The 24,459-nt window shown below is 37.7% G+C and overlaps 1 protein-coding gene across 12 annotated transcripts in view; it reads right to left on the bottom strand.

Annotated features, from left to right (window-relative positions):
• The window catches only part of NCOR1 (nuclear receptor corepressor 1), a 199,860-nt gene that overhangs the window by 36,951 nt on the left and 138,450 nt on the right, over nucleotides 1-24,459 (bottom strand). For 11 of the 12 annotated variants that reach the window (XM_045199100.3, XM_045199099.3, XM_045199102.3 and 8 more), the window contains 9 exons: nucleotides 21,447-21,576; nucleotides 18,518-18,713; nucleotides 9,437-9,597; nucleotides 7,361-7,481; nucleotides 7,163-7,264; nucleotides 6,700-6,800; nucleotides 4,420-4,588; nucleotides 2,237-2,377; nucleotides 529-612 (listed from right to left, as the gene is read on the bottom strand). In XM_045199100.3, the coding sequence (XP_045055035.2) occupies nucleotides 529-612; nucleotides 2,237-2,377; nucleotides 4,420-4,588; nucleotides 6,700-6,800; nucleotides 7,163-7,264; nucleotides 7,361-7,481; nucleotides 9,437-9,597; nucleotides 18,518-18,713; nucleotides 21,447-21,576 (1,205 nt within the window). The remainder of the gene's footprint in view (nucleotides 1-528; nucleotides 613-2,236; nucleotides 2,378-4,419; nucleotides 4,589-6,699; nucleotides 6,801-7,162; nucleotides 7,265-7,360; nucleotides 7,482-9,436; nucleotides 9,598-18,517; nucleotides 18,714-21,446; nucleotides 21,577-24,459) is intronic. The other variant, XM_045199104.3, reaches the window with a different exon arrangement.

The raw sequence follows: 24,459 nt of genomic DNA, 5'->3' as shown, positions 1-24,459 counted from the left end.
TCAGGGCACATGCCTGGGTTGCACGCCAGGTCTGCAGTTGGGGGCGAGTGAGAAGCAACCACAGAATGATGTTTTCCTCTCTCTTTCTCCCTCCCTCCCCTCTCTCTAAAAATAAATAAATAAAATATTTTAAAATATTGTTAAAATGATAAATTTGTTACATATATTTTACTACAATTTAAGAAAACTAATGCCTGTTCACCTTGCAGTTTCTAATAAATTTTTTGTTTACAACAAATACTTCAATAAATATTTATCAGTCATTTTTTAGGGTTGTTCAAAATTTAAGACATCATTCATTACAGTCACACAATGGTTCTTATATAGTAAAGATGCCTCTAGTTCAACTATTAGGCAACTATCATCTGCGAATAAAGTACACAGCTCAGAAGATTTATAATCAAGACTTAAATATCTAATATTTCAAAAAGGAAAATATCTTGAAAAGCAGGTTTCACACACTGCAAGTTAATGTCCAACTACTCTGCCAGTGAGGCAGTCATGACAGACAGACAGACAGACAGTTACCCTGCATTATGGAACCAGACAGCACAGTCCTTTCTTTTAGGTCAGAATGAGGACTTCCCCTGGGTAATGCTCGGCATATCAGCCCTTTCAAAGCAAGAAAGCAATTCAAGCATTAAACACAATGGATATGTCAATTCACATATACTTTATACTGTCCGTAGAATATACGTTTTTGATAAAAGCTCTATGGAGAAAGGGGCATCATTTTAAACTATGTACAGTGCCATGTGGGCACTAGATTTATTGGAGGGATCACTTCTTAAAGTATATAGGTGTCTAAGCACTATGTTGTATACCTGAAGCTAATATAATATTGAATGTCAACTGTAATTTAAAAAAGGGAGGGGGGATTTTTAATCTGTGAACTACTCAGAAGAATGTCATGAAATAAAAGTCGGAAGTATCAAACATGACCACCTATTCCTTTCTAAATGTTTTTCTACATAAAAAATGGCCACAAAAGACTCTATTTGGGGTCAAGAAAGAAACAGCAAGCCCTAGCCAGGCGGTGCAGTTGGTTGGAGTGTCATCCCATGCACCATAAGGCTGTGGGTTCAATCCCTGGTCAGGACACATGTCTAGGTTGTGGGTTCAATCCCTGGTTGGGGTGTGTATGGGAGGCAACCGATGAGTATCTCTCTCTCTCTTCCTCCCTCTCTAAAATCAATAAACATATTCTTGGGTGAGGATTTTAAAAAAAGGAAAGAAAGACACTTTCAAAATAAATCTAAAATCCCAATGCTTCTTTACCAAGGAGAGAAAATACAAAGGGACTGAAAATCACTGTTTAGCTTTGAAATATATCTGTGAGAAAAGGAAAACATAAAAAATGGATAACTTAAAAATAGATAAAGCAAACATGAAAATCAAAATTAAAGAGTTATAAATAACCTCAAAAAATCCCATGTTGTACATTATGTGTACAGGGCGGTGCAAAAGTAGGTTTACAGTCGTTCGTATGGAAAGTAAATACAAGAATAAACTCTGTGTGTAGCACTCACAACTTTTGCCCCACCCTGTACTGCTGATAATTTTGAATCAAGGATTGGAAATAACCATACCCATTTACCCTTAAGTAAAGGGGAGTAAGATTATTTTTAAATACAAAGAAAATCCAAAATTAGATAGGACTTCTAAGATTGATAAATCCTTACCCTGGTTTCATCTAGACTAAAATTAAACAGTTGAGGTAGGTTAAGACTTAAAGAAAGTTAGTCATTAAAAAGAAAAAAGCCATACTATCATTTACTGAATGTATATTATATGATCAGCACAAATTCACAAAGAAAGAAGTTCTAATTCATATACATGTCTTTGCTCTATCCATTACACCACGTTATTTGCCTCACGATAAAAACAAAGTTCTCATAATGAATTTCTCATTTTTAAACTCGTTTAACTAAAACAGGAAAACCTACAAATTATATGATAATTCTAGTAGTTACCTATGATGTGGCCAATTATGTTTAACTTTTACTTCCACTGACATGTACTACCTGATTTATATGTAAATATGAAATTAAACATATTGTTTCATATTATCTATTTTCTACATTAAAAATATTAATAATATATTAGTATGTTTCATTTCTATGTAAATATAAATTCCAGGGAGAAACAACAGTTTGAATATAACCTTACTCAACGATGTAAACTTACTATACAAAATTAAATGTATCTAAATGATGTTCTGGAAACAAGACTTTACCCTCTAACGGTGCTGATACAGGAGACTCCCTCATTGGCAATCCTTGCTTTATATTTCCTTCCACTGATTCATAGCTTCTTTTTAAACTGATTTCATGAGTTGTTCTCGGACTCCTTGTCCCTTCTCGGACATTTTTAATATCTGCAGAATACAGAAACAAGAATTGCTCAGAGATCAAAGCCTACTGTACAGCAAGGAAGTTACTGTAATTTCATAGTCTATTTTATAAAAACAAGAATATAAAAACTAGTCTTAACCTACAATATAAATATGTGCAAATGATATTTATAAAAATGTCTTTGTTCATTCAAATATATTTATTGAGTTCCAGGCTTAAGCTAGGCTTATAGATAAGGTTAACTTTAAGTCCCTTTGCTCATTAAACTTACCCAATAGTGATGGATACAGATAAATTAATAGGCAATTACTACAGAGTGTAATAACTACTATGAAAAGAGAAATACAATGTGCAATGAGAATGCAGGAAGGGGAACCTAACACTTAAAGGTACTGATGAGGCTGCTAGAAGTAATATTTAAGCTTAGAACTGAATGACAAGTAAGAGTTGCTTAAGTCGAAAGTAAAGGGAAGAAGAGGTGACACGGACCGAGGGGACAATGAACACAAAGACCCCAAGGCAAGACAGAGTATGGTACATTAAAATAACTTAAACTTGGGTGTTAGGGGGTGGAAGGATCGAGCAAAAAGGAAAAACGACTCATGGACATTGACAACAGTGTGGTGATCGTGGGGGGAAGAGGGATATAAGGGGGATAAATGGCAATGGAAAAATATACAATAAAACATAAATTTAAAAAATCCTTAAACTCAGTTAATGGCCAATGTGTATACAGTGAATCTAGGAAAAAAGAATGTAGGGCGAGTAAATGCAAGGATGCTAAGGGAAAGAGTGGAAAGGGCCCTGGCTGGTGTGGCTCAGTGAGTTGACTGCCAGCCTATGAACCAAAGAGTCGCCAGTTTCACTGCCAGTCAGGGCACATGCCTGGGTTGTGGACCAGGTCCCTAGTAGGGGGCACATGAGAGACAACCACAGATTGATGTTTCTCTCCCTCTCTTTCTCCCTCCCTTCCTGTCTATAAATAAATAAAATCTTTAAGAAAAACCCGGGAAGGGAACAATCTGAAGAGAGAGCAGGAAGCAGATCATAGAAAGGTGATTAAGCCAAGGTAAGGAGCTTACAACAATAACCCTAAAGGCAATGGAGAGCCAAGCAAGAAGTGACATGACATACAGTTCTGACTAAGGGCTAATACTGACGGCAGGGAGATCAATCAGGCAGCTACTGAGCTTTCCAGATGAAAGATGGTAGTAACACTGGAGGATAAACAAAAATGGAAGGATTCCCGCAACTTTAGGAAAGAGAACAGGAACAACTTAAGTGACTGACTGACTGGATGTGGAAAGCTTTAGGAGGAGTCAAAGATGACATAAGACTTCCGGCTTAGACAATGTATACTAATTTCTTTCACCAGAAATAAAATGTAAACCAATATATGACAGGATGTTAAAACAATAAAGGAGGAAGGAAATAAAAAAGTTACCACATATTTTGTATCAGGCACTCTGTGCTCCCATATTTTATTTCTTTGTATTTGAGGAGAAAGATAAAGCACAACTAATAACTACTCAGATCACAAAAACATTTGCAAATGAGAACTCAAATCCAGTTCATCACTTGGCTTTTATACCATAACTGAGTAATTCTTATAAAGTGATATTAATGGAGAAATATAACTTAAGAGTATATCTAAAGAAATGTTTTCATATGGACATTAAAATAGTTATATTTACGAGGAATTTATATTTAATGCTTTTCCTAGGATTATCAGACTATCACCTACTCCCTAATGCTTAACTCATAAAGTAGAAATCTTTCTAAAATAGAAGTGGTTCTGTTAAAGTTAACAAAGACTCTTTTCCTAGGCTAAACTGACAGACTGTAGTTCACATTAGATACCATTTACGCTACACTATGAGGTCTGTACTGTCACTTTTCATTGACTGCCTCACTCAGTTTTCTCAAACATTTCAGAAGAAGGCACTATTATGAACCCCTTTTAGAGAGAGGGAACTTGGGCTTAGAGAAGGGAAACTAACTTCCCTAAAGCAAGTATGTGGGGAACCAGGTGCAATGTTTCCAGTTTACAAATGTTAATACTTACTGTCGTAAGATAAAATATGTCCACTTTTGCCTTCATAAATAACATGGCCTTTGGATGCAGCTTCCTCTCTGCCTTTCTCAGGACTGCTCTCTTCAATGGGTATTCTAGAAATGGGTCCCTTCACCAAAGCCTCAGTTGGTATGCCAGCCTGGGACAGAGCCGGGGTACCCTGACATCAAATCAAACACAAATACCAGAAAAGTCACTCAGAAAATTTAACCTACCACACTGAGAGTCAGACCAACCCATATCTTCAAAGGAGAGAAAACAAGCACATGGGAGGAAATCAGACATTAAGTTTTTTATAACATTAAATATAAAGAAATATTGTATCTTCATCTTTGAACGATGACACACAAGACCTCTTTAAAATGCTGATAAATATGAGTTGAATCAGCTTTCTTTCCCACTGGGAATTCAAACATTTATGAAGGTGCTTAACTGGTGAAAAAAATTGTTTTGAGGCCTAAAATCATGTAAATGTAATAAAGCTTTTTCAAAATTTCTAATAAAAACAGGTTAATAAATTAAGCTGTAACTTTTAGAGTACCACAACTTTCTCTCACAATGTGATAAGAAGAAGAAAGAACAGTTCAATTACCAAACTGTCTGCTCGGTTAGATCTCTAGTCATCAGTAAGAGCAGGGTAATAAAACTCAGAGGCCTCCATTTTGTAATTTGGATTCAGGTTAGGCCATATTATCTGAATTTTCACCATCATTAGTCCTTTTCTGGGTTGGTCTTTTTACCTTTCTTTTAAGCAGCAAACCCTTCCTTCAAGGAAAATCATTCATGAAACCAAATATGTAGAATACTTTGTATAAGTGAGCTGCCTGGGTTGAAATGAAAGTGGAAAGCCCAGACTTAACCCACTTACCCATTTAAAGTCCCCAAAATTCTAGACAGGACAATGTGAAATGACATGCTTACAGCAGGAAGAATAAGGAGACCAGTATATTTACTCAATTGAAAGTGCCCATGTCAGACTGATTTGAAATTAAACTGGTAAGGACTAGCCTCAACTGATCTAGTTCATTTTGTCTTCTTACGCACAGTTTGGATACCAGAGCAAAAATGAAAAAGAAAAAATAATGCACACAGGCCATTTATTTTTCTTCTGTTTAAATTAAAGTGTTGGCTTATTCTACAAGCTAATTTCAGGGGAACGTATACTTTGGTCAATGTGGAAGGAGAGACCTGAAGAGTTAATATGTAACTTTGTAGATCACTATATGCTATATACTATAAACCATATCTTAAGGAGGGATCACCAAGGGATCTTGTTAAAATGGAGATTCTGGGTCACCAGGTCTAAAGTGGGGACTGAAATTTCTGCATTATTTTAACAAGCTCCCAGGTAATGCTGATAATCTGGGGCACAAGGTCTTAGAGCACGGTTCTCGAATGGGCATGCAGCCAAATCCTAGAGGGCTGACTATCCGGATAGCTCGGTCCCATCCCCATGGGTGAGATTTCAGTACATCTGTGGTGGGGCCTCATATGTCTAACAATTTCTCAGGGGACACTGATGCTACTGGTCTAGGGACCACACTTTAACAACCACTGTCCTAGGGAAGAGAAACAACAAGGAAGAGGAATAGAACAGAAAACCTGTGATAGGTACAATGCGCAAAAGCACAGGACTCTGTTTATAATTTCCCAACACAGAATTTCCTTTTCCCAGATCTACATTAATAAAATGGCTAAGGACTGTTTTACATGTCAAACTACTATTAACATCTGAGGAAAAGACCTTTTATTGCTCAAAATTAGCAATTTATTTAGCCTAAAAATTGGAAGAAGATTGATTTTTAGCGCATTTGTCAATGTCATCCACATTTCCTAGTTTAGCACTGATTCTAGCAAGGCAGCTCACATACTAAGATTGTGCACCTTCCTTTTCTCAGGAGACAAAAGCAAGCAAATAATCTATAATGATTTTCTTTCGATTTCTATTTAAGCTAAGCATGTGGTAAGAGCTTTGCCAGGAAGACAGTGAGAGGTGCATCAATTTCAACTTGTTTCTTCTGCCAATTTTCAAATAATTGACCTTTCAAATGAACCAAGTATAGATAATACAGCTTGTAGTCAAAATAATCACATTAATGTCTTTATGCAGACAGTTTATGGATCTGGAATTTATCACCACTAAAATCCAGTCCCATAACCCAGAACAATCAACAAATTAACCACAAAATTATAATACATAGCTGGAACAGCCAAAGCTCTTGAGATTTGACCTCCAGTATTCATGGTATTTCAGAAATCACTGTAACAAACCTGAGTGATTGAGCCCCGTAGGGATGGGATACTTTCCATGGAAATTTTGCTGGTTGGAGTTCCCCGAGTTATACTTCCTTCTTGAGTGGTTCCTGTGGTACCTGAATAAAAAGAAAATCATTCACAATTTACATCCCCTACCCTTGCACAGAAAACAAGCAAACAACAACAAAAAAATCAGCCCCTACTTGGGAGAAGGATAAGAAGAGAAGGAAATAGCAGCACAAAAAAATAGTTTTTGATTTATTGAGATGTCTTTTTAAAATAATGCAATTACTACAAAGGACTGCTGAAATATGGAATTTCAAAGTTCTTAAATAGATTTTACATAGAAAGAAACCATAAATCTAGAATTTAAAAGCTCTAATTTTAAAAACCCACCATTAAAACATATCAATTACTTACTTTAATAAATTTATTGGGGACAAAAGCTTAATATTTCTGCTGAACAGCATATTTTTACCTCTGACCACTCCTTCATGTTGTGCCCTGACCAATAAACCCTCAGGTTGTGAATTTTGGCTTCGGGGAGAAAATTCTTCCTGCTTGATGTAGGGCACAGTAGCTATGAAGCAAAGTAAGAGAAAAATGGAAGAGATCAAGCACTGAGTTACTGACTAAGATGCTACAAATGCAGAAACACTGAGTTTTATTCACTGACCTGACTTGGCAGACTCCTGTTGCCGTGGTAGTCCAAGAGAGATAGAGCCCACTGAGGGCTTTGCTGTGTCTTGATTGTAGGAAGCCTGATTATGAGAAGTCAAATAAGTGCCAGGTGTTCCCTACAAATAATTTTAAAAGACTAAAATAACACCGCCTTTTCACAAGGTCAACTATAAATAATAAATTTAATGTTCACATTTCTGTTTATAAAAATTTATACCTCCACTGCCCAAAATGTAAAATAGGTACTTGTAAAGCAAGGAAATCCTTATACAGTCAGATAATCTAAGCATATATGGTCAATTAATAAAGTGTCAACTAACATACAATAAAATGGTCAATTTAAAAAATGTCACTCTACACTCATATGGTCAATTAATCTGTTTACATGATCAATTAATCTATGACAAAGGAGGTAGGAATATCCAATGGAGAAAAGACAGTCTCTTCATAAATTGGACAGACACATGCAAAACAAACAAACAAAAAAAAGCTGGACTGCTTTCTTACATTGTATTCAAAACTAAACTTAAAATGAATTAAAGATTTGGTGGGGTAGAGGGATGGGGAGAAAACACAGACAACTGTAATTGAATAACAATAAAATTTAAAAAAAAAATGAATTAAAGACTTAAACGTAAAACTGAAACCATAAAAGAAAGAAGAAAACCTAGGCAATAAATTCTTTGATATCAGTCTTAGCAGTAATTTTTTGGATATGTCTCCTCAGACAAAGGCAACAAAAGCAAAAATAAACAAATGGGACTATGCAAACCAAAAAGCTTACACAGCAAAGGAAACCATCAACAAAACATCAAAAAAGACAACCTATTCACAATGGGAGAAGATATGGCTTTTGTCTGTAATATGTAAAGAACTTCTACAATCTAGTTAACAAAAAGACCCAATAAAAAGAGATAAGACTTAAACAGTCATTTCACAATCAGATGTACAAATAGCCAGTAAGTATATGAAAAACTGCTTAACCTCATTTGCTGCCAGGAAAATGCAAATTAAAACCACAAAGATATTACACACCCATTAGACTGACTGAAATTAAAAAAAATAACTGACAACAAATGAAGCAACCTGAAGTATCACACATTGCTGGTGGTAGTATAAAACTGTAGAACCACTCTGGAAAATTATGTAGTAAAACATACGTATACCCAGCAATTTCACTGTCAGAATTACACAAGAGAAATGAAAGCATATGTCTATAAAGAGCCCAGTACAAAAATATTCCTATCAGTTTCAGTAGCCAAAAACTAGAAACAGTTCAGGTTTCCATCAATAAGGAAATGGATAAACAAACTGGTAAGTTCATACCATGGAGAAATATTCAGCAATAAAAAGGAAGAAACTACTGGTTACACAAAAACCTAGATATACTCCTAAAACCACTATACTAAGTTAAAGACCGACACAAAAGAGTATACACTGTATAATTCAATTATATGGAGTTATAGAAAAGGCAAAACTAATCTACAATACCAGAAAGCAGAACGGTGGCTGCTTCAGGCACTGGAAGAGGTCTGCTTAGAAAAGGGCATGAGAAAATATTCTGATGCGACAGAACTGTTCTATTCGATGTAACCCGACAGGAGTGTGGTCACTGGCTGTGCACAATAGTCAAAACTGATCGAACCATTAAGATCAGATGATATTAAAAGAAGAAAAAATATATACTAGCCAAAGTCAGAATAAACTAGGGCCTGACAATCATCTATAATTTAATATGTAGAGTCTTTATAATAACAAATATTCTTAATATAACAAATATTCCAGTCACTTGAAAATATTCCATTTTCAATTACACTAAACTTCAGAGCACACGATTAAACCAGACGGTATGCCACAGTCACTCAAGCTGGGCATGTAACTCGCACCAACTTTCTCTGTGTGGCATGGAATATAGTGATTGCTGCATTTTCTGGGCATTGTCCCTTCATACCTATACCTGGACAAAGATTTTTATTTATTAGGATTCTGACAAATTAGTATGAGAAGAAAGGATAATTTTTACCAAAGCCATATTCAACAGGACAGCTACTGGAAAGAGAAGCCATTTTACCTGTGAGATGGAGCCTCCCAGTATAAAAGACGGTTTTTCTGAAGCTACTGTGGTTTTGGATGATGGGATGAGAGGAGGAGGTGGTCTAGTGGGTCGAGTTGTTGGAAGCCGAACCCCTTCAGGGAGATTAGTTATCACTTGATGTGGAGCAGGCTGGAGGGCTTTTAAAAGGAAAAAAAAAAGATTTAAAATAGTCAATTTCCTAGTCTGAAACATTTTACCTATCTTAGTCATTCCTAAATTTCTGAATCAAAAATTAAATTATAAGTGCAAGATGAAGCCGAGGATGAACATTTCTATTTTAAATTTCCCTGATACTTGAATTAAACCTGTATACATAATCAGGTCACTAACGGTATTTGTGAAGTTGAAAAATTTAACTCCCTGTCAAACCAGAGCTTTTGAAAAAGCTAATGTTCATTTCAAACTATTTCTGCTTAGCATATGTAAATAGCAATCTTTAATACCACATTTTTCCACATATAACATGCTCCTGTGTATAATGCGCACCCACGTTTTGTGTACATTATACATGGGATTGTTATACCCATTATTATACCCATGGCATGTAATAATCATACCCATGTATAATGAGCATGCTTATTTTTCCCTCAAAAATTTAGGCAAAAAAGTATGCATTATACATGGCAAAATATGGTAATTTTTTTCTCTCTTTCCATCACTCTTTGGACCTTATAATGGAGGTGAGATAAAAGGGTGCTCCTTAGGAATACTTGATATCTACTGACATGACTGACAACCAATTATACATCCTCTTTTTATCTCACATAATTTGAGAAACATTTACTGATTCTAGCTCTCTCTGACTTTTAAATTTCTGCTGTAAGTGGGGGACAGTGGAGATCTCAAGATTTTTAAAAAGTACTTGTACTCATAAGAGGAAAGCCAGTCATTGTCACAATATACATGTGTCAACATAAACTTCGCAGTGGCCCAATGAATCTCAGCTGAACGTAACTAATGATGGAATGCAGAGAAATAAGAAAGTTATTCTGAAAAAACAAGGCCAAGTCTTGGAAGAGCCCTTAGTTCACAAGATTAAACCACCCATGTCTAATATCTGTAGGTAGATGGCCAGCAGCCACTGCACAGAGGAACAGTATTTACCTGGCAGGACACTAGAGCAGGCTGCACTCCTATCGGGCTGCGGCGTGACTTTACTGACTGCTCTAGGGGAGAGCCCACACGGTGAGGCTGACCCTGCTGCAGTCCTGCACCTCTGTGCTTCCTGCTCTAGAGCATGTTTAACCTCAACATGAGGCATAGAGGCGACTGATTTTCCTATGAAAGTTAAGTTACCAAAATAAGGAGAAAACCCCAAATTAAAAAAGTTAAGTGTGAAAGGACCAAGCCCACACCATCCAGGGGCAGATCCAATTGTATACTGAAATCAAGGCCTAAAATTCCTCCACAGAGAGGTTAAGAAACCCTATAAATCTAAATTTCCTGTGTACACACCATCACTATAGGCTAATAAAATCCTCAAAAATTCAATTATAATTTTTCCCTTCAAATGGAAAAAGAACTTCTCTTTCCTTTCATTAGGAAAATCAAGTGTTTTCACATGCAATAAAGACCACAGCAGGCAAACACCAGATTATCCAGCCATTCTGTGAATTCAAGTCTGGCTTGAATTAGAAGTTAGATCTCTGAGGATTCCAAATCTTATAATTAGCCTGCTGAAGCCCACTGCTTAACAGGCAAAGCAATAAATGTAATAAGAAATGGAAGAAGAAGCCTTTCAAAAGCTGCAGATCGAACTAATCCAAAAAATCTACCAAAGCTTATAAAACTATGAATTTTACTGCAATCATACTAGTAAAAATTACTCCATGGAATTTATCTCCACATAAAAGTATAAAAAAACTTTAGACATTTAAAGGACATAAATGCAAGTCATAGTAAGACACAAAATATATATATTATATATAATATATAATTTTCCTTTTTAAAATGAAATTGACACATAATTTTGGAAAGTTCAAAAAAACACAAAGAAGAAAGTGAAATCACTCATAACCCAAACCACTTAGATTTGTGGCATTTTAATGTCTGCCAGAACAAATTCCTGTTCAGTTTACTATTCTTTTGCTTATCTAGTCTTATCTATTTATTCTTTCAGATAAATCTAAATTTAAAATCATTCTGAGTAGTTCCTCCCCAAAGCATCACTGGAATTTTCACTGGACTTGCATTAAATTGATGAATACAGAAGACTTGACATTTCACAATAATGAATTTTCTAATTAAGAAACCAATATATTTTCATATAGATCTTACACATTCTTTGTTAAAAATTATTTATATATATTTTATATTTTGTTGCTCGGAAAACTACCTTTTTCATATATGTTTATAGATATATAGGACAGAAAGATGTTGATATCTGTATATTAATTTTTTCTTAGAATCTTAACAAACGTTCTCTTCAGCTCTAATAACTTTTCAGTTTATTCTTATTAGGCTTTCCAGGTAGGTAGTCTTATCCTGTGAATAAAAAGTCTTCTCCCTTCAAATAGCTAAACCTCTTCTTTGATTTTTTTCTTTTCACTGTACTATAATAAGTAATGGTGGGGTCCTGATAGTTCCCCTCCAAGGGAAGGTCTCTAGCATTTCATTATTAAGTGGGAGGTTTGTAATTGCTTTCAAAGAAAGATTCATAAGCACAAGGCATAAAAAGTTCTTTGGTTCACTAAGATATTTTTAAAAACCAGAAAAAATTATAGAAATGTCAGCTAACATTTAGTATGCACTATGTGCAGAGCACTGTGCGTTACATGAATTATCTCATTTAGCCCTTGTGACTAATGAGAGTATTAACACCATGTTACAGATGAGGGAACTGAGGCTCAAAGAATCACACCTAACTGCCCAACTGAGGTCACACTACCAGGGATTTTTCAAAAGCAATATAATTTCTGGTGCTACCCTCTAAAGCACAGTGCACTGATGTCTCTCTGAAGTACTGGGTGTTGAATTTCAGATGCCTCTGGGACACCCATCAGGATTATGGTCCTCTTCCTTCTTCAACATATTAAAATAATTAGTAAGTGTTCTACCACTGAAGACTTATGAAATAAACCAACTTCAAAATCACTTCCTCCTCTCTGGAGAATTTAACATGATATTGTATTATAAGTTCAGTGTCTGATTGCTTTGCCATTTCCAATAGGTTTATAATTATATGGAAAACTCCACTTTACTCTAGTAGTTGTTAAAGAAAAAGAAACAATCAAAATTTATATGGTTCTAAATACAACTACTTAAATCATTATGTATTCAGAGCTGAAAAAATAAACAAAAACAAAATAAACAAACTAGATTCAGTTGCCTAAAAGCATTAACTCTTATTTCAACTATATCTGGTTAACCTACTTTAGAAGTGTAATTCTAACTCTATCTCTACATACGGATATTTGAGTTCCTTCACTGTAGAAAAAAGGTTTCAAACTAAAGCAAGGTCAACTTGTGTAAATACTACTAGAAAGTGAAAACAATTCTTCCCTAAGATATTTTTTCAAGTTTTTTATAGATGGAAAGGCTTTATGCCGCTTAAAAGGGGCACATTTACAGTAATTATTTGTAGCACTGACATTAAGAGAAAATGAATACAATCAAACAGCTGGACAACACAGGTGGTGCCTGTTACTTTTTATATGAGACCATGAAGGAAAAATCAAAACCACAGTCCTAATTCAGGTGGACTGTACCAGCCTGTTTATAATAATAACCAGTGATGGTTTATACGTAAATCCACATTCTCTCTTTCTTTCTCTCTCTCTCTCTCTCTCTCCCTCTCTCCCTTCCTCTCCCCCTTCCTCTCTTCCCTTCCCTCCCTCTCTCTCTCTCTCTCTCTTTCTTTTGCTGCAAAAAGCTTTGTTTCCATTTGGTCCAGTGCATGGGAGACAGTTCCAGGATGGTTAAAAGGGTGACTAGTGGTTTCAGGGAGAGGCTCAGGCAAAAGCCAGATACCAGGGAAATGCAGAGGGCCCCTCAAAAGCCTCTGGGCTCCAAAGGCTTCCTAGTCATGCTTTGCTTAGGGGTGAACCTTTCGAAGAGATACATGCCCCAGCCTGGGGGCCAGCCAGCCTGCGGATTTTAGTAAGGTGGTTGCCCATCTTCTTGATGAGTTTCACCTCTTCATCCAGGAAATAGTTCTTCAAGAAGTCACAGAGAAGAGGGTCTGTGCAGGCAGAGTCCAGGTCATGCAGATCCAAAAGAGCCTCGTTCAGGTTCTTCTTCAAGGCCAAGGCAGCTTTCATGGCATCCTGAATTTTACCCCACTCATCTTGGGAAGGTTTCAGCACATCCTGGAAAAGAACGTGGCCACTGTGCTGGTTTTGCTGCTTTTAAGAGATACTCGATGCCCTCACGCTTCTCCTTGGCCAACTCTCGGAAGGAGTGGCCCATGCCATGCAGAGCCACATTGTCACAGTTGAAACAGAAGCCTGGAAAGAGGTAGATGTAGGAGGCCTGTAGATGCAGGTTGGCCAGGTGGTTGATAGCAGCCTCCACCTTGGGGGAATAATTCTGACAAATGTGGAAGCTCATGGTTCTTTGGCAAGTTGGCTGGTCTTGGCAAGAGGCTGAGGGTGGCTGAAGTGGCTCCAAAGTTGGTGACTAGCAAAGAGGTTGGAGGGTAGGTGGAAAGAAGGGGTGTCCCTGGATCTGCTCCATCTAAACCCTGCTGAAGAGACAGATCCCAGGACTGCAGAGGGTACTGCCTCACATTCTCACTATTTTTAACATCCTATAAACTGCTCTATGATGTTGCATTAGCAATATTTGTGTCAAAAATTCTACAAAGACGCAATTTAACTGTTATGTTATGCCATTTGGAAGATTATATTTTACAATGAACTACGGGATAGCTATAAACTCAGGAAAGACTTCAGGCACTTGTTAAAAAAATTACTGGATGAACATACTGGGTAGATTTTTTAAAACAAAACTTAACCTTGCAATAAAATGTAATCAACTGTCCCAGTTTGTAGAGTAAACTTGAACAAAATTGGTGTTATATTAATAAATACCTTGATGTCATGTTAATCAAAAATATAAATAGAGGTTGGTTTTAAGACCACCACATTATGATTAAATATTAGGATACCACTAGAATCTAAACCACATGGATTAATGTTACTGACCACTGAGAAATGCAGTTCACAGTTTGGAATCTCAGAACTTGGGGCTCTAACCTGTTTCAGTCTTTGCAGCTCCCAATACAACCCATTTTGTAAAGTAGATCAAGAAAAAATATTGAGGTACTCAAATAACTATATTACTAACTGAATAATGTTAAACTTTAGCGTAAGTTCCGCAAATACCATTTGAATATCATTTTTGTTTTAATTCTCCGTCACAAAATTTATTCTGAATCATTCATGTAAGAAACAGATCAACTCCCTGGCCGGGTGGCTCAGTTGGTTGGGGTGTCGTCCCGTACACCTAAACGTAGCAGGCTCAATCCCTGGTCGAGGGGCGACGGGAGGCAACCAATCCATGTCTTTCTCACATCAACGTTTCTCTCTCAAATCAACAAACATATTCTCAGGTGAGGATTTAAAAAGAAAGAAATTGATCAACAAACTTTTTAATCATCCTATAATTTATCACTCTTATAATGACATTTTCTCATAACTGGAATGCTCTTAAGCACATCTGCTAAATCCATTTATATTCTGTGGTTCACTTAATTCATTCCTTCAACATGTAATTACTGAGTACATTATTATGACAATTATTGAGTTAGGGATTAGGATTCCCTAAATGTAATATACTAAAACCCCAAAAGTTATCAATATTTCTACCTTTACTCAAGAAATATTCATTTGGTATTTATTACACACCCAGCTTTGGTGGGTATTATCACTGTGGTTCTTACTTTTACTAGCGTAAAGTTTATGCTTAAAACACTAACAATTTTCTATTTAAAACTCTAACATAAAAGGTTCAGTGTATCATTTATCTACTAACTCATTTATTCACATGCCTGGGGTGGGGAGTCAGCAGGATCAATTAAATACCCCAGTTCCTTTTTCACCCTTGAAATGTATGGCATTCTACAGCTAATAGCTCTTATCTATAAAAGGTACTGCAAAGAGTCTTCTGAACCACTGCAAAAAAAACTAAGCCATAATCATAGAGGACTTTAATATTCTTATATTCTAAGCACATCATAGCATATGGTCCATAAATTAATTATCAACCAGAACACATGTGCCATCTTCTAACCATGTGAGAACTTATTAAAATTTAGAAATCATTCGCTTTCTTCTTTGTTTAAAAGAAAAAAGTGTCTCATACACCAACTAAAAAAAGCATGCATAACTCAAATCTGTCACTTGAAATAACAAGTGATGTAACAATGATAACAATACCTTCATGGTATCTATTTATACTATTTATTCGTGGTATTTATTTATAATAGATACATACACACATACTAATATACTCATTAGTATGCATTATTATATATTATGTATAAAATAAGGCTGAGCCATGTGTTATAAAACAACACTGAATGTTCATTCTTTCTTACAGGTTGTAGTCTCAGCAAGGTAGGTAGGAAGGTAAGTTGCACTTTACGAAGGAGAAAGCTAAAGCTCAGAAAGGTTCAGTGAGTTGGCCATTGCTGCACACTGGTAAACGATGGGGGGAGGGTTAAATCAGGGTCTGAATGGTTCCACACAGTACACAAAGTTGTCTCCCATCACATCAGAGAATTAGAATATTACCCTGTTCACAGTGATTTGCTTGGTGGACAAGATAATTCATACTTTGGAGAGAACCAAGATGGTGGCATAGGTAGACACACTGCGCCTCCTCGCACAACCAGAACTGACAGAAAATCGAACGGCAAGGAAGTCCGACACCAAGGAAATAAAAAAGAAACATTCATCCAGACAGGTAGGAGGGGCGGAGACGGGCAGCTGGGGCGGAGAGGACTCGCGTTGCGGGGACAGAGACTGGTGGAGTGTGGGACGAAAGGGGGAAGGCAGTCTGACCACTGGCAGACCCTGCGGCCCCACATTCCCGCAGATAAGCCGAGAGGGCCAGACTCAGAGTGGCGGAGAGTGGGGCAGGCAGAGCGGCGGGTAGCACCCCTCGGCCCCACACTCCCGCACAGATAAACCAGACAAACGGCGGGGATCAAAGCAGACCGCGCAACCCAGGGCTCCAGCGTGGGGGGAAATAAAGCCTCAAACCTCTGATTGAAAGCGCCCGTGGGGGTTGGGGCAGCAGCAGGAGAGACTCCCAGCCTCACAGGGGAGGTCGTTGGAGAGACCCACAAGGGCCTAGGGCGTGCACTAGGGCATGCAAGAGTCCGCCCACTCGGGAGCAAGCACCAGAGGGGCCCAATTTGATTGTGGGTAGCGGAGTGAGAGATTGGGGTCTGGTGGAGAGCGGAGCTGGCACCATCGCTCCCTCTCGGCCCCTCCCCCATGTACAGCATCACAGTGCAGCGACCAGCATTCCCCCGCCCCGGGTGAACACCTAAGGCTCCGCCCCTTTAAGTAACAGACACACCAAGACCAAAAAAAAAAAAAAAAAAAACTGGCCCAAATGACAGAACACTTCAAAGCTCCAGAAAAAATACAACTAAGCGAGGAAGAGATAGCCAACCTATCGGATGCACAGTTCAAAACACTGGTTATCAAGATGCTCACAGAACTGGTTGAATCTGTTCAAAAACCAGATGAAAAAATGAAGCCTATGCTAAGAGAAACAAAGCAAAATGTACAGGGAACCAATAGTGATGCAAAGGAAACTGGGACTCAAATCAACGGTGTGGACCAGAAGGAAGAAAGAAACATCCAACCAGAAAAGAATGAAGAAACAAGAATTCAAAAAAATGAGGAGAGGCTTAGGAACCTCCAGAACATCTTGAAACGTTCCAACATCCGAATTATAGGGGTGCCAGAAGGAGAAGAGGAAGAACAAAAAATTGAAAACTTATTTCAACAAATAATGAAGGAGAACTTCCCTCATCTGGCAAAGGAAATAGACTTCTGGGAAGTCCAGGAAGCTCAGAGAGTCCCAAAGAAGCTGGACCCAAGGAGGAACACACCAAGGCACATCATCATTACATTATCCAAGATTAAAGAGAAGGAGAGAATCTTAGAAGCAGCAAGGGATAAGGACACAGTTACCTACAAAGGAGTTCCCAGAAGACTGTCAGCTGATTTCTCAAAAGAGACCTTACAGGCAACAAGGGGCTGGCAAGAAGTATTCCAAGTCATGAAAGGCAAGGACCTACATCCAAGATTCCTGTATCCAGCAAAGCTATCATTTAGAATGGAAGGGAAGATAAAGTGCTTCTCAGATAAGGTCAAGTTAAAGAAGTTCATCATCATCACCAAGCCCTTATTATATGAAATGTTAAAGGGACTTATCTAAGAAAAAGAAGATAAAAAATAGGAACAGTAAAAATGACAGCAAACTCACAGTTATTAACAACCACACCTAAAACAAAAACAAGAGCAAACTAGGCAAACAACTAGAACAGGAACAGAACCATAGAGATGGAGATCACATGGAGGGTTGTCAATAAGGGGAGAGGGAGGGGGAGAGGGGGGAAAAGGTACAGAGAATAAGTAGCATAGATGATAGGTGGAAAATAGACAGGGGGAGGGTAAGAATAGTGTAGGAAATGTAGAAGCCAAAGAACTTATAAGTATGACCCATGGACATGAACTATAGGGGGGAATGTGGGAGGGAGGGGGTGGGCAGGATGGAGTGGAGTGAGGGGCGGAATGGGACAACTGTAATAGCATAATCAATAAATATATTAAAAAAGAGATAATTCATACTTTGAAAACTCAGACAAAAAGCATAAAGCATGGCTTTTATACAGTCTCCCAGCATAAAGATGAAATATCAGAATATTCAATAATACATTACTTAATAATTTAACTGCGATCAATTTATCTGTTTGGAAAAAGTATAATAAAGCAATTGATATGCTGATAAATTCAAAAGCACAAAGGACACTCACTACCTTTGAGTACAGCTTTGTTTCCTTTCAGGTAAATTCTTTGTGGTAATAGCTCTACCTACCTTCCCACTCTCTGGTTGGACTTTTGGAGGTGCCACATGGACCTGGAGAGCTTCTACATTCCAAATCTATCTGTTCTTGCCTCTGCCGCTGTTCTTCCAGGAGTGCTGATTCATGCATTGCTTTAATGTGCCGCTGGTAGAGGGCATATCCACTCACTGGGGTTCCAATTGGTATATTACATGGGGTACAGGAAACCTACAGGAAGGAAAAAAATCTAAATATGCCATAACCAACATAATAATAGCTACCATCTATTGCAACTAATGCTTATTTCTATAATATTACTGGTTAAATTGATTTTACCATTTTTTAATCAAAGCAATCAAGTATAAAGTCTGCTTCTAACTCATAACGGTAGAATCCCTGGTGGCTCAGCCCTGCGTCCTTACCCCTCCCTGTGTCCTCTCACCAGGTAATCATATCCACTTCTGTGGACTTAAAGGTCATCTATATGTTAATGACTCATACATTTCTATCTCTAGGACATTTTTCTCCAAAGTCCACCCTTAAAAAAATTACCTACCTAGTAACTCCACTTTAGATACTTCAACACCTATATTCAAAACTGAATTTTTCATTTTCTAAACTTAATGCTTCTCCTTCAGTGACCTCCATTTTAGAAAATAGAACCTCAGTAGCTTAACCCAACACTGGCAGTCACCCTTGACTAATCTATCTCTCCACCCCCCAAAACTAATTCATTAACATGTCAATTCTCCAGTTGGAAATTAAATGTTACTTCTTCAGACAGGCTGTTCCTAATCATTCAATAGCATAAAGGGTAGAGCAAAAGTAGGTTTATGGTTGTGAGTACAGTTGTGAAATAGTTTATTCTTGTATTATTATTTATTAATTATTGAATTATTTTCCATATGAAGAACTGTACACCCACCCTATTTAGAACTCCTTCCTCATTTTCCTTCTTATTGTAGCCAGTTCACTTCATTCATAGGACATAGCACTTATGAGAATCTGCAATTACATGTTTGTTTTCTTCATTTTGTATCTCACACTTCATGAAAGACCCAAACTGCTGTGTCTAATACTAATTAAACAGCCTCTTATACAGTCCATTATTTCATGGATACAAAATAGTCCTGGGAGGAGTAGAGAGCTGGCCTCTTGTAGAACTTGTTATCTAAAGACTTCCATGTTTTTTTCTGCTACTATAAATAGGATTTTTTCTCTGAATGTGAACACACATAATTTTCTTGCTTTTGTGCTTTGGCTTATATGTAAAAATGGCTTTTCCTCTTTTTGCTATAAAAAGCCAAATGAACTATTCTGGTCTAACCAAAGTATTATTTCCTAAGTGAAATCTTCATTACATGTCTCATTAAAATGAAAGTTCTCATTTTAACATTCATTATGGTTTTTTCTATGTCTTATTATTAAGACCAATCTCTATGTTTTTTGAATTCAGAGACTGTGATATGTATATATCCCAAACAGCATTAAAAATGTTGTCTTGAACTAGGCAGACATTCAATAAATATCCACTTGAATAAATCAATGAATAAACAAATGTTTAATTATTTTTTATGTGAGGCTTTATCATAAGCACAAACCTGACTTTTCCCAAATATCATGTAAGAAAAGAAACAAATTTTTATTCTCTGAAATAAAGCAGGAGCTACAATATAATTAAGTAAAAAAAAAAAAAAACAATACCCAAGATTGGAATTCATTACCAAAGATATTCAAGCTTATAGACATTAAGGTGAAATGTAAATAAAACTAGGTTGGAAATTGTATACTGAAATGAGCCACAATCTATATACTTCATTCTAAATATTCAAAACCTAGTTACCTGTTTATTCTTCTACTGTCATCAGGCAAAAAAAAAAAAAGCAAAATGTTACTAATATTTATGGCTAGAGCATTATATTTCTCTTGTTCCCTCCTCCTTGGAAATAACCGTGTCAATCAGTTATCACAATGAATCTATTTATCCAGCAGATACATAGATAAACAAAATGGGATATTATCAGTCTTAAAAAGATTCTGACATGTTACAACATAGGTTAGCTTTGAGGACATTATGCTGAGTGAAATAAACCAGTCATAAAAGGATATTGTATGGTATCTAAAGTAGTCAAATTCCTAAAACAGAAAGTACTGTAGAATGGTGATTACAAGGGGCTGAGCGAGGTGCAAAAGAGGAGTTAATGGTTTAATGAGAATAGAATCTCAGTTTTACAAGATGAAAAACTTCTGGAGATCTGTTTCACAACAATAGGAACACACTTAACACTACTGAACTGTACACTTAAAAACAGTTGTGATGATAAATTTTTAAAAACATTTTTTAAGTTTATTTTTAGAGAGAGAGGAAGGAGGGGAGAAAGAGAGGTAGAGAAACATCAGTGCAAGAGAGAAACATAAATCGGCTGCTTCTCATAATGCACCCCATCTAGGAACAGAACCCGTAACCTGGGCATGTTCTCTGACCGGGGACTCAACTTGGCGACCTTTTGCTTTGTGTCCTCCCAACCAACCGAGCCACACTGTTTAGGACTAAGATGATAAATTTTATGTTACGTGATTTTTACCAACCAAAAAGAAAAAAATTTTTTTAAATCAAGTACTACTTAGCCCTTGCTGGTATGGCTCAGTTGGTTAGGGCAACATCCCGTAAACAGAAAGGCTGTGGGTACAGTTCCCAGTCAGGGCACATGCCTAGGTTGCAGGTTCAGTCCCATAGGGGTGCATAGGAGAGGCAACTGATTGATGTTTCCCTTTCACATTGATGTTTCTCTACCCTTCTCCCGCCCTCCCTTCTCCTGTCTCTAAAATCAAAGAACGTGTCCATGGGTGAGGATAAAAAAAATTTTTTTTTAAATCAAGTACTCATTAAAGAACAGAAACAATGTCTCTAAAGGTCTTTGTTTTTTAACTTTACTTTTCTTACTCATATTGAAAATTTACCATTGGTGGGATAACAGCAGCTCGATGTTGAAGCTGTGGCAGATCCAGTGGATTTGGTTTCATTGGGGATGACACCAGTATAGATCCAGCTGGGTTTAGCATTGAAGGCTTTGAGTCCATAGGAAACATTCTATAATTGGCAATTATAAAAGGATAAGTTAACACAGTCTTGTCTAAGACTTTAAAAACAGGGTGGGGCAAAGGTAGGTTTAGAGTTTTGAGTTCCTGAAGTATAGAGTTTATTCTTGTATTATTATTTATTTATTATTGTATTATTTTCTATACAAACAACTGTAAACCTGCTTATGACCCACCATGGATACAATCACCCTAATTCCTTCTAACTCAATATGTACACATACACATCACATTAACCTTATAAGATATTTGAATCTATAATGCTAAATTTCCTGGCAAAGAAACCTAATGTTGATTTATAGGTTGAAATTTATCTGAATTTAATCATCTGCAGCTAACCAACAAAACCGTCTGAGCAAATGCCATCCTAACATGTTAGGTACTAATTTATCACTATCACAGGTTACAAACTAGTTACCTTTACAAAATGGTTTTCAAGGATCAGAATATTTTTAAAACATATGAGTAAACCACTGCCATTCTAAAATTGAGAATTTCACCCAGAATCCCATACACCTGGTTTCTGATGAAAAAATGGAATGAAATGGCAACATGAAACCAGCATTCCTGCGTAGCAATAATAGGCTGGGCTTGTAGCAGCTGCCTTTTCAGACAGACACGTGCTCTTCCGTGCACACAGTATCTGCCGTCTTATACTCCACTGCCGTCGTTCATTTTCAGTGCGTATACTTGAGTTTAGAACACCCAATATATGGAGATGGAAAATTATACAATAGTGCCATACATTAATGGGCCTCATTGTATTTCCCAATGTCAATGATTGAGGGAAGGTAACATTTTAAAAGGTATAAATTGATAAGAAAATTAAAATGTATGAAGAAAATAATTTATATTTTATATAAAAATAAAGATATTAAAGATTTAGAAAATTGAAAGTGTTATTTTGATAATTTGAAAATAATGTAGACTTTAGAAATGTCGTTCAGAGACTACCATGTATTACCAAGGAGTTTCTGAATTTCAAGATGTTAATCTCTTAGGATGCTCCCTCATTTAGATTAATTTACCCCTAACTTTTCCTTCATTTATAAATATAGTTACCAAAACCACCAGTGTAAACCATACAATATCTTTATTTTAGATGAGATGTTTCACTAAAAAATGCCTAAGACTTTCAGTCAAGATGGTGACATAGGTAAATGATGTACCCAAATCCTTGCACTACCACATCAGAAATATAACTAAACGACAGAACCACCATCATTCAGAACTGCACGAAATCTAGCTAAATGGAAGTCCTACAACTAGGGATTTAAAAAAGAAGCCACACGAGACAAGGAATGGGCTGGTCCTACACCCACACGTCTGGCAGTTTAAAATCGGGAGGGATGTTTTGGCTGTGGAGGTCCCAGTCCCCCCTGAGGAGTGAGAGGTCCCAGCTCCACACTGGACTCCCTAGCCCACAATTCCAGGACTGGGAGGAGAAGTCCCCATAAGTTCTGGCTATAAAAACCAGCACGGATGGTGGGTGAGTGAGACAGAAGGCTACTCCAAGTTTCAGGCAGTTCCTCTTAAAGGGCCCACACACGGACTTACATGGACTCACTCCCTCTGAGCTCCAGCAGAGCAGCAGTGTGAAAGAAACCAGAGACATACGGGGGGGACTAAATTTTCTGGTATCAGGCCAGAGGCGGGGTAGGGGAGGGGAGGAAGCAGGGGGCATAGCAGCTTTTTGCCAGACAAAAGTGCTGGCAGAAGCCACTGTTCTTTTTCTGAGAACCTCCCCTCATCCAGAGCTAAGAGGTGGGTGCCATATCCCAGTCTCCATCAACCTGGTTCACACTGTTTGCCCCACCCTGGTGATTCCCTGAGACCTAACCCCACCCAACTTGCAGGCCCATCCAACCCATTTCCAGTGGCATTTCCATACAACAGGCATCTCTCTCTTTTTCTAAAATCCTCACTCAAGGATATGTTTATTCATTTTAGAAAAGAAGGGAGGGGGAGAGAGAAAGGGAGAGAAACATCAATCAATTGCCTCCCAACTTGGGACTGATAACACAACCTAGGTATGCGCCCTGACTGGGGAGTAAACTGCAACCTTTTGGTGTAAAGGATGATGCTCCAACTGAGCCACCTAGCCATGACACACTGGCCTTTCTTCCCTCATGCTTCGAAATCCTCCTAGAATTCCTCACACAAACAGCATCTGGCCTCTGCTTGCCCCCAACTTCTTGCTAACTGGCCCCAGGCCCAGCGCTAGCAGCAGCCCGCCTTGGTTCACAGCTTAGCCTTTCCTGGGCACCTCCAAGCCCAACACAAGTAGCAGCCATCTTCAGACTGCTCTGTAGCTCGTGCCAGGTGGCCCCCAAAAGGTCACATGCAATAGCTGACTCCACACTTCCTGGGAGGCCCCAAAGCTATCGCATGTGAATAGCTTCAGACCACACCTGGTTACAACCCAACTAGCTCCACAAGCAACACATTTAAGGGGTGAACTCAGTGAGCAGCAAAACTGCACTGAAGCAAGTCCACCTCTATGGGGTTGACTCCTGCACAGCAGCCCCTCCACTGTAGTTGAAGCCAGTCCTCACAGCTGACTGGGCTAAGGGTCAATACCCAATAACACCAGCAGAATTCAAGGCTCAACTACAACAGGACAGTGCACACAGCCCACAGAGGGGTGCGCCTGGACTACGTAGCATGTGAGACTGGGGACACAGTGCCACAGGGCCCTATAGGACACCTAGTACAAAAGACCACCCTGGCAAGTCCAAGAGACATAACAACTCTACCTAATACATAGAAACAAACTCAGGGAAGCAGCCAAAATGCTGCTAAAAAATAGTTAGTTAAAAAACAAAGAAACACGTACCAAATGAAAGAACAGGAGAAATCTCCAGAAAAGGAACTA

The sequence above is a fragment of the Desmodus rotundus genome, chromosome 9 (genome assembly GCF_022682495.2).
Source record: "Desmodus rotundus isolate HL8 chromosome 9, HLdesRot8A.1, whole genome shotgun sequence".
Lineage (NCBI taxonomy): Eukaryota > Metazoa > Chordata > Mammalia > Chiroptera > Phyllostomidae > Desmodus > Desmodus rotundus.
This window is presented reverse-complemented; position numbering and strand designations above follow the sequence as displayed.